This window comes from Aptenodytes patagonicus, chromosome 5, assembly GCF_965638725.1.
Source record: "Aptenodytes patagonicus chromosome 5, bAptPat1.pri.cur, whole genome shotgun sequence".
Taxonomy (NCBI): Eukaryota; Metazoa; Chordata; class Aves; order Sphenisciformes; family Spheniscidae; genus Aptenodytes; species Aptenodytes patagonicus.
In genome coordinates, this window is record NC_134953.1 from 9,703,003 (window position 1) to 9,714,408 (window position 11,406).

An 11,406-nucleotide genomic window follows, 5' to 3' on the forward strand; every position below is an offset into this window, starting at 1 on the left:
TGTTGTGCTAGAGTGTATGTACCCTCATGTGGAAGCTAAATACTAGTGAGCAGGGATGAAAAAAGGCTTCTTCCACAGCTGCCTTTTTTGAATGCGAGTAGACAAATTTGTGGATACGCAGCTTTCCTCTGCCCACTTCTGTGATCCTCTCTTCTACATCCGTGCAAATTAGTTTGGCAACTTTTTAATGAGTACCTTTCTCCCAGGGTTGAAGAACAATGATATATGGAAGATCTGGAATACCTAACGTAGCTGTCCGAGTTTGTTCTCTTTTGGTCCCCTGTGGTTGAATTCAAAGTATGACTGAGTTACTCTTACCTTGGTGTGATTAATACTCTCCTTCCCCAATGGCTGAGGAGAAGTAAGGATTTTAGTTGTGAGATCTCCTCGTCTACCTGTTCTGTTTTAGTGGAATTGAGGAGTCGGCAAAAGGAAGGGAGGATGAGGGGAAGGATGGCTTTTACTTTTATACGTTGAAACAAACCGGCAACACCTAGTGTTGGAGAAAGGAGCTTCCGTTTTTAGAACGTCAAGGCAGGCAAAGGTGGCTCTCCTTCCCAATCGCCAGCCTCCTTTCAGTGTTTTGTCTTCACTTTTACCTGTCACAAGTGGTATCTCTCTGCTTTGCGGAATATGCAGTACTTACTCCAGATCTTTGGTATTTGTAATTTCCGCAAATGATGCGAACCTAAGATGATACGGACCATAGACTTAGGTGGTAAGGGAGGTAACGCTGCAATTCTTTGGCATTTTATTTCGTGGGGGTGTGTTTTGGGGAGTTGACATAGAAACAAGCAAACAAACTACTGTTTTCTCTCAGACAGCTGTATAAGAATTAGCAACAAATCTTTATTTTTTGTGGCTTTAATATCTCTTTGGCTTCTATATTGGGCTGCATGCCTACATTTTGATATACACAGATGTCAGTGAAGAATTTCAAGTGTAAAATTTAGGCAAATGAGTTATGATAGTTACTACACTGTAGTGGCAGTAATTTAGATGCTTGCTAGCTTTAGGAAATCACTGTGACCATCCTAAACTTTTTTGTGTGTGTTTTGTGGACACAGAGGTGATGCTTTTGATGGCATTCTGAAGCCGTAATTTTATAACTTTGTGCCCTTAAGTGTTTGGGTACTGGCCTCCTGTGAAGAGTACTGAACTTAAACAGTTGTGTTGAATTTGATGCGCTTTAAAATGGTGACCCTGTAACTACTCATGAGCTTGAGACTCTCTCTTATTCCGTTGAAAGTAGGTACAGCTGCCGCACGGAAAGAAATAATCAGAAACAAAATTCGTGCAATTGGCAAGATGGCGAGAGTCTTCTCTGTTCTCAGGTACTTCCATGACTTCTGCATTCCTAAAACCCCTCTTATTATGTATATTAGGAAAACATCTCTGTTCCAGGATAATGGATGCCAAACATTTTTCAGGGAGATCATTATGCATCAGAATCTTGTTTGGCATATTGATGCACCCCGTTGATGTTGGTACGTTTGGTTAAAGAATATTTGTAAGTTATTTTTGAGAGGTGTTTCAAGAAATTAGAGAACATGATCTTTAGTTTACAAGTTATTTGTCCAGCTGTTAACTACGAGTGTTGGAAAGACAATACCAAAATAGAGAGATTGGAAGCAAGGGTGTAATGGAGGAGGTCAGGACTGGCTCGGAAAATTTCTGGCATACCAGAAAGTTGAGGGCTAGGGGCTTTCTGTTTCAGGTTTTTGTTTGTTTGTTTTCAGCTTTTTAAAGATGCCATTTTCTTGTACCTGTCTAGATCTAGAGATTTCATGATCACATTTACCCAAAATTTTTCACAGACCATAATTGTTCAAATAGGGATAATTTTTAAAAGTTGGTATTACCTGAAGCACAGACACCTTGAACGAAATTGTGGATTGTTTCATGGCACCGAGATATGTTCAGTACCTCATGAGGCATTCAGTGCTAATTTCAAAGCTCATCAGCCTGCGTGTGAATAATTGCTCAGAATTTGACTCAGAAGTAATCGGTGTTCATAACTCCTAGGCAGAGGAAAGACTGGTATGGAATAGAAATATTTTCTCCTTTCTAGTTGTCTGAATTTGAATTTGCATTCAGTCTTGACGTGCATAAAACACAGCAAAAATTGTCTCTCCCTCTCCCCATCCCTACAGGTTTTCATGAGTGGATATTTAAGGGTTTGTTACTGTTTTTTCTCACACCAGGGAGGAGAGTGAAAGTGTGCTGACACTCAAGGGTTTGACTCCCACTGGAATGTTACCTAGTGGAGTGTTGGCTGGAGGACGACAGACCCTGCAAAGTGGTAATGATGTTATGCAACTTGCTGTGCCTCAGATGGACTGGGGCACATCTCACTCTTTTGCTAACACTACACATAATGCATGCAGGGAATTTCTTATGCTTTTCAGTTCTTGTCTTAGCGGCTGATACGAGCATAGTGTTATGTGTTAATCAGGCAATGTGAAATGGATACTTAACCAGGGTATAAAACTAAAAGCAAATGAGTTCGGCGGTGTCAGGCCACGTTTTTCAGACTCTGAGCTTCCTTAGTTTACAATTTTTGAGGTGGCACAGATGCCTGAAGTGGGGTGACCTTACAGATCTGGTATTGAGGCATTTGATCATGACAGAAACAAAAACGGCAATGTAATTTTGCATCATTACTTGTCTGCTTTCCATTAAAATGGTCTTACTATAGATGTGTTAGTATTTTCATTGACAATGTCAAATACTTGTTGATACTAATATTAACAAACAGCTACAGGCTGCAGAGTTCCATATTTCACTCCATTGATAGATTGAAATGTGCTACGTTTTGTACCCTGGTAATTAATGCCAAAGTTTGTTCTCTATGTTGTTTGTCAAATGTTCTATGTATAATTGACCTCCCTGAATTGTCCTTGTAACATGCTGTTTCCTTCCTCTGCAGATGTAGCTGCTTTCTTAGATCTGTCTGTCTCTCTCTAGGTATAGATGTATGTCTGTATAAGTGTTAAAATTAAACCACTATCCCAGACACTTGTCTGTCTCTTGATGTAGAAGCAATGTTGTAGCACCTTGTTTTTGAGGTTTGCTGCATTTGCTGCTGCACGTTGTCTGTGCATTTTGAACAATAATGTACTGGAAAAATATTCAGTAATTGTTATAAAATCAGTTGAGAATAAAGGGATTGAATTTAAAACTTGTAAATAAATCAAAATAAAAGGGTGTTATTAAGTGTGCATATATTTTTTTTTGCATGAAAATAAAAAACTCTATACAAAATATACCTGTAATCTGGCTCATTGAATATTTTGTAAAAGGTTTTTCTTCTTTTTTTAGTTTGTTGAATCATTGGATCATATTTTTCACAAGGCCCATAAACGATTAACTAGGCTTAGGGAGAATGCTATGAGATCGTACCAAATGTATTAAAAGAATGAAGTCCCGGTTTCTGTTCACAATGGTGGATAACTAAAATATACCAGCCTGAAACGGGACTGCGTATCAGCAGCACTCTTAACATAAATTATTCAAAGACTTTTTATTGGCCATCTTCAGGCTTTAATCAAAAGTATAAAACTGTTGTATGGGACCACTGAATTTTATAACTATTGAAAGATTGTGATATCTGAGTACCACTTTTTACACAGTCTATTTTCCAAGAGTAGCTGCTTTTCTCATTTTGTGATTTAGGCTGTTTATTTGAATTTTTTAAATTTTCTATGTAGTTTTTTTAAAGCCTTTCACTACATTTTCTATTAAACTATCAAAGCTGGTTTTTAATAGCTTTGAAACATGAATGTCACGTTTTAAGTCATTTTTCAGTGGACATATAATGTCTACAAGTAAGTTTATATGTCCAGTGTATGTATGTGATTGTTTTGTGAATGTCTATAACAAGAAATGGTGTATGTTTCCTAATCCATCCAACTATTCCAAAAGCATATGTTCTAGTTTTAATTTTCATTGTTTAATAAGATACTTTATTATGCTTAAAAAAGTGAGTCTGCATTCCTCTCACTCATTTAACAGATTTTTATCCATGTTGCATTACAAATACCAGAGAGGATCAAACTGACTAGAAAATTTTTTTAACCTAAAACATATGACTTTCTACCATTACTGAAAATGTGGGACATTTGGAAAGTATGCAAAATACGTTTTGGATTTTTGTGGGTGTGGTTTTTTTTTTCTTGACTAGAACTTTTGATGGCAATATTCCTTGATGTGCTACGTTAATATACCTCATTTGTTTTAGTCATGTTGATTGTTCAAGATAACTCATGCCAACTGTTAGTTCTCCTTAAATTGCAGTAACTTCTTTTTACTGATAAGAATTTTACTGATTCAGTCTTTAAAAAGTAGAAGTTTTCAAATGATTATGCTCAATTGCAATGCCAGAAGTAAACCAAAAATAAAATAAAACTTTGCTAATTGACACTTTTCTAAACCATCATAAAATCAGTGAATTCATATTCTTGGCAAAAATATGGTCACTGGTAGTACAGTAGGATTTCTTACTACAAATATTTAATTACTTTTTGAAGTATATTGTACTGTGTTGATCAACACACTACCAGTAATTTAAAGTAGTCTAGATTTGAGAAAATAAAAGAACATGACATTAAGTGTAGTATTTTTAAAATTCTATTCTTTCGTTTGCTTGAAAATTCACAAAATTGACCAATATGTCATGGGTTTTCCAGGTTTCAGACTTGCAAGTGCTCACTTTTCAGTGGCACATTGAGAAAAGGTCTAGTTGTGCTGGTTGCTATTAAATCTGTAAGAAGCTTTGAAAGCTAGAAGAAATTGGAGTGTATGTCTACATTTCTCTAGAGAGCTGGGCTGAAATTTTTTTATCAGGGCAAGTGTATATATATAGACATATATATGTAAGTCACCATTAATGCAATGCAAATGCAATTTTTGCATATATGCCTATTATAATTCTTAATGTCAGTAACATACTCTGTACTAGATCTTAGCAAATACCACTACTGTTTCAGGGATTTGTTCAGCCACACCTGCTGTCTTCTGTGAGATACCGGCCATTCGCAGAGGAGAGAAGCTTGTTGGCGTGGACGTAATGCAGAGTACTTAGTCTAACAGCGTTAGTCAGTCTAACGCAGCTGCTTTATGGGCAGCACTTGAACAGATCCTTACCGCGAAACAGAGCAGTCTGAGGGCGAAATACAAATTCTAACCGTAGTGAAAGGGTTAAACAGAGACAAGTCAGTTAAAAAAGATAATTTTGGAAAAAAGTGCAAAACTACATCCTATGGAAGAAGTCAACATGAGATTTTTTTGTCCCAGAACTATATGGATATATTTTTGAACAACAAATCGTAGGTTATTTTTAGATAGCTTTAATGTACTAGGATAAAAATAGACTCTGGGAAATCGTGGCTTTTGTATGTTTCTAAATTTCTATTTAATGTAGATTTATGGTTTTTATTATGTTGCTTGCATTATAGTAGCTGAAATATTAAAGACCCTATTAAGTACTGTTCTTTAAAGTAGCATTTCCTAGTGACTTATTCTGTGAACTGAATCCAACAATTATTTTCCAAATTGAGTCGATATCTGTTAAAAAAAAAAACAAACCCCAAACACCTAAAGCCTTATTCAGCAACATACTGAACACAAGCCTAAATAAAAAATTGTAAGTACTTCCATGGAAATCAGTTGAACTAGCCAAATACTTCTTCTCTTTCATTGCTGCCCTGGCTGTCAGTCAGAGGGGCAGTAAGATAGTTTTTTGGTTTTATGTTGAAAGTTGGCAAGGATTTTGTATCAGATCTGTCCCCTAAGTAAAGCAGGGGGAGAGCTGGAATTGAGGATGGAAATGCCACGGAGCCCTGTTGCTTAAAATTTGCTCTCAAGTCGAGAATTTTCTGAGCAAAGACTGCAGGATTACCTGTTAACGTTAGTGTGATGCAGTATTTATTTGAGGTTTATCAGGGTTTACAAAGAATATAGTTTTAATTTAGATGTACCTGCAAAAGAGAATCCAACAAAATTATTTTCCAAATTGAGTCTTTACCATGTGGGGTTTTTTTAAGTGCTTCTATTTTCCAGTCAGTTTGCTCTTTTATGTCAAGTTGAAAATTATCTTTTTCTTAACTGTGATGTATATTCCAAGGTCTTTTTGGAATAATAGTGCTACAAGTAGAATGAACTAGGAGTAAATTTTGAAATTTGTATTTATGACCAAGCTACATAATTTACAGAGATAAATCAATATTCGTGATCTTTTCAGGAAAAGATTGAAAACAAAGACTTCACAGGTAACAGGAAATGGTGGAAAGAGGTGGTTTTTTTTACATAGTTTTGTATTTGTATGGCAAATTGATTATAGTATGAAAGTATGTATTTGGTGACTTTCTAAAATAACTCTTAAACTAATTTATTGTTACAATTTGAGAAAGTTTCTTTCCCTTAATGTAAACATAAATAACCATCCATTCAAGTGGCTTTTTGATTTAATTCTGGGATTGCCCTTGTCTCTGTAGATTTAAGTGCAGGAAATTTGGTTGGGTTTTTTCTTGGTACCGTGGAATGTGCAGTATGTAAAAGTTAAAATGCTGCATTACCCGTAAGTATTCCACGTTATTTTAGTAGCAATTAATGCAAGTATCTAATTTTATTTATTTTTTTTAGATTATCTCAGTGGAAATGACAATTTTATGCAACAGTGAGGTTAAGGCATAGCGTAGGCAATTGATACGTAACAACATAGTGCAGGCAACTGAAATGTTGTGTCTGGGTTTTGTTGGATAGGAAATGAGAAGTGATAAACTTAATTCGCTTTAAAGAATTCTGTTCTGATCTAATGCCATATTTTCTTACATAGCTAGTTTCCCCAACAAACAATCGCTTGCATACTCTGTTACGATTTTTGTTGTTAACAATATGTATCGAGCACTACACAAGTAGGGTTGCCGCTATGTACGCTATTTGTTAATATTTCTGAAATGACGGTATTGGAAGCGTGGCACATAGCAGGGGAGGTAAAAAGCTGTGACCATCGTTGAAACTTAGCTACAGTTTAGGTCGTAGTTACAAAGCGGTTTCTTTAGCAAGTCTGCCCCAATAGAAGGTTATTTTGATTTTGGTATCCTAATAACATTATGTTAAAGCTTTGACTTCTAGAGCTAAAACAATTGGGAGAGATCTTACGCCTAAGAAATCACAGCAGATGTCATGGTTATTTAGTTCGGAAAAACAACTAGTAAGCTAGATTTTTTTTCGTATTCACATTAATTCACCCACCAAGACTATGTTAAATCCAGACCTCTTCCTGCTCTAGACTTCGTCGTTGATTCAACTAAACAATTTACGAGACTTTGTAAATATGGCTTGCTAGATTTGTCTCTTACAGTGTGAATTTCACGGTTCGGTTCTCAGAGATACCCATTTTAGCTTAAAATACGGTGAGAAATTGAAGTCCTAGTTAAACTTCAGGGAGCTAAACATAAAGAGAAAAATAATTTCTTATTATTAGAACACTGCTAGTGTTATTTTTATAGCGTCCTTCCTGGTAATTTAATGAAGCTCATTAATGCATTTTAATCTTCAGAAATAGTAGTCTCAAATAGTTTTTTAGCTTTTTTTTTTTTAAAAACCGTACCACAACCTTAACAACAGTTGAAATTTTCTGTTGCTGTCTTTAAAAAAACCAAGACCAAAACAACCTTACAGAAATGTGCAGTTAATAACATCAGTTAATTAGCGTTGCTTTGATATACTTTTAGTTGATAAATTGTATGAGTTAAAATTCAGGAGAAGTTTCACTTAAACGTAAAACCGACCCCCCAAAACCTTAATTACCATTTTAAATAATTGTAATCTAATCTGGCGTAGCGTACTATATTAAATTGATCATTGCCTTTTCTGCTATGCGATATTACACTCTTCATCTTTCTCATTCATTTTGCATGCATCTGCTCACTTCTGTACAGCCACTGTAGAGGCAATTGAGGCTGAAAAAGGTATGATCAGAGTCTCTGCCATTGGCAGAGATCTGTGGTGTCTGGGAGGGAATTCGGAAGTACTCTGTGTGGGTGTGTTTTACTTTCGACTTGCACAAGCAGGGATGAATCAACGGCATTGATTCATCCCTTTTACATGTAACATTCATTTCTGGCTTTAGGATGATGCAGTTATCTTTAATCTTTTAGGGAAATTCTTGGGGGTTTTTTGGCCTTTTTTTGTTTGTTTTTGCGAAATACGCAGTAGGGTTTCTGTATAACGGCATGTTGTGATACGTGGTGTTGTCCTGAAGTCCTTAAAAATGGTAGTGTTCAGTGGTTTTTTTCTGCATTCAACTGCAAAGTTTTGTTTGATCGCGGGGGGGTTATATGTGGAAGTAGGGTTGTTTATGCATGCCTTTTCTCATAAAATCTATTTTAATGGCTTTGAACGTATTTTTTTTTTTAAACTTTCCGTAACATATCTGGTAGTGCAAGACGTATAAATGTAATGGTTTTTTTCTATAGATTTTGAACATAATTTGTTGACCCAATTTATTTCCAGTATATACGCCATCCTGCCAGTATGAGGCACGTTAAATTCCATGGATTATCAGTGCTTCTGGGCTAAATAAGTTGTATATACGTCCTTTGCTAGTGGTGTTGAGCAAAATGCCATCAAATTATTTGGTGTTCAGAGTATTCAACGTCAGATTGTTGTCCTTTCAGAGATACTTTAATTTCCTCTTGCTCAATATTCAGTGAAGTGAACGACAAACAGCATAGCAGCTGAGAGCGCTACCTTTGGGGTTGTTCAGATTTGGCCGCAAAGCACCATTTAACGACCGTGTTCTTTGTTTTTTAATTAAGGAGGTCAGAGCTCCAAAAATATAAACAAGTGCCATATTCTGTTCTCACACACACGTGCAAGAGGTCCCGTTGTTGTGAGTGGAAAGCTGTGCTTAAATCTCCAAAGAATTATTTCATCCCAAAGTCTTACTATGTGGTCAGCCATTTTCAGGTCTAAATTCAACTACAGACCTGATTCATTAAAATAATCCCTGGCAAAATAATGCCTATTTTCTATGCTTACTTTAAATACACTTGTATTTAAATGATCCCATTGTTTAACCACAGTGCTAACTCCGTGACTGTGGTTGCGTCCATTTCCATCGTCCACACGGTTAGCACAGGGTGCGAACCACGTCCTGCAGTTTTGCCTGCATGAAAACTGCAGGATCAGGCCATCGATGCGTATGCAGGCTGTCAGTCGACTCTTACTTTTGCAACCCTGCGCTGCTTTGCCTCCACTGCACTTGCTGCGCTGCTTAGATCTTACCGACATCCCACCGAAGAGAAGGGGGATGTCGAGATAAGCCTGACGCGCTGGGCAGCAAAAGCAGTCGGTGTTGATAGCTTGGCCACGCCAGGGGCACGCAGAAGCAATCGAGTGGGCTTAAACCCCTTGATTCCTACTTGCAGAATATTTGCCATACTTTGTTCTTTTTGTTACGAACTGAAATCCTGGTTGCCGTTGAACGTTTCAGGAAAGCGGGTTAGAGAAGCCTTTACTAATACAGATGCAGAGCCATACGTTTCTGTGGCTGATTTCTTAGCTGTATTTAAGCATCGTTTGTTAGAAAAAGTATATGCTTTCAACTTACTTTTCCATTACTGACATATCAAATTTGCATTTTGTTAAGCAATACGAGGATTCTCTCCGCAACATAAAATCTGCAGTTTTGAAGAAGCAAAAGGTTTGGATAGGATCAATGAGAGAATGCCACCAAGAAAAGATGCTCTTCAGCAAGACGGTATTAATACTATAAACACAACAAATGCCAATGGAAACAATGGAACTGGCAACAACAATGCACAGTGACCACGTCAGCTTCTGGTTTACTCACTCATGTCTTGCCTGAGAATTCCTAGATTACCGCTTTCTGATGTGACAACAGATGAAATAGCCAGGGGGATCGCTTGAAGCGACTACTTGATGCGAGGTGGACAACCGCCTGACTTGATCCCGCTGAAGAAAGACCGCCGTGCTTTTGAGACAACAGCCCCTCTCTTTACGTGCTGACCCGACCTCCTGGGAGCGCGCCTCGCCTACTTACGCAAAGCCCATCGCTGGCTGCTGAAGCTTCGGAAGAGATCTGGGGAAGGAATCGGGCTGTTGTCACTAAAGCACACCTAGACTAGCATCGTACGCTTACCGTCGTCAACACTTTTAAGTTTACAAATGGGATTTTTCTTTCAGTAGAGGTAGCTTGTTTGTTTGTTTTTTAAAATCAGACTTTCAAATACAACCCTAAGAGCTAACTATTTATTAATGGACATCGGTTTCATGAAATGTCTTTAAAACGATAGATTAGAATGGTCTTAAAATATCTGAGGCTGCAAAAACTGTATTTTCAATAGACAGAAAAAATGCCAAAAAAAAAAAAAAATCTCAGTTGGTCATTCTGTAAAATGCTGACCTCAGGTTTACTCCTTCGATGTTGCTAATTCTATATTGTATTCACTGTATTTTTTAGTTACAGCTTATCAGAAGATTTCTATGTAGGAATGTTTATTACTTGAACACAGATTTAAAAAAAATATTTAATTTAGAAACTTTTTTGCCCAGCTTTTTCAAGACTCTTCCCCACCTTGAATTTTAAAAAAAAAATATTATATATACTAATTTTAAAAGTAAGAAAAATATGGAAGTGTTAATTTTAAGGTACTTTTAATTGAACTTTGTACATTGTTTAAGTAAATTTTGATTCATATCAAGTCTGTAAAGCTTGGCATTGTATTTTGTGTATGCATGTTTTCATTTTGCAAATATTTAATATATAGACCTACGATGTACATCTCTAGGTTACCTAGATGTTATGGGTACTTTTAGTTTATTGTGAGTATTACGGTTGCATAAATAGCTGATAATCACTGGGCTGAATAGCTGCAAGCTTTTTATTCTTTTTAAACCTGTAAAGGAAACTGAAACTGTATCGGACATACTTTTTGTTTAGGCAAAGCAGCGCGTAAGCAATTGCTCTGTTCAACTGCTAAGGCATTAGTGAAAGTGTAAACTTGAGACTGCATGTACTTCGGTATCTACAGGACTGCTTGGTTAAAATAAAAACTGAAGCCCTGTGCTAATTTGTTCACAAATAATGGACTGTACTGATTGCCACTGTACTTTGTTATATATTTTGACATTTGCTACATGTCCTTCTCATCCCCTGGAACACAACTTGAAACTTATGTCACTAGAGTTCATCTCCCTTTTTTTTTTTGTTCGTTTGTTTGCCATGAAGTACGATCTGTACATACCCCTAAGTTGGAAATTTTATGCATGTTCTGAACTATTCAAGTATTTTATAAACAGTAGCACACAATAAATTTTGTGCATGGGCTGCGGCTCCTATCATTGTGTATTGGTTTTATTTGGCATACGTAGGTCTGA

At 36.6% G+C, this 11,406-nt stretch overlaps 1 protein-coding gene across 7 annotated transcripts in view; it reads left to right on the plus strand.

The window, feature by feature from the left end:
* Nucleotides 1-11,367, plus strand: part of PPP3CB (protein phosphatase 3 catalytic subunit beta) — a 47,385-nt gene extending 36,018 nt beyond the window's left edge. For 2 of the 7 annotated variants that reach the window (XM_076338520.1, XM_076338521.1), the window contains 4 exons: nucleotides 1,250-1,334; nucleotides 2,205-2,302; nucleotides 7,944-7,973; nucleotides 9,656-11,367. In XM_076338520.1, the coding sequence (XP_076194635.1) occupies nucleotides 1,250-1,334; nucleotides 2,205-2,302; nucleotides 7,944-7,973; nucleotides 9,656-9,834 (392 nt within the window). In that variant the 3' untranslated portion in view covers nucleotides 9,835-11,367. The other 5 variants (XM_076338523.1, XM_076338524.1, XM_076338522.1 and 2 more) reach the window with 4 other exon arrangements.
* Nucleotides 11,368-11,406: the final 39 nt, after the last annotated feature.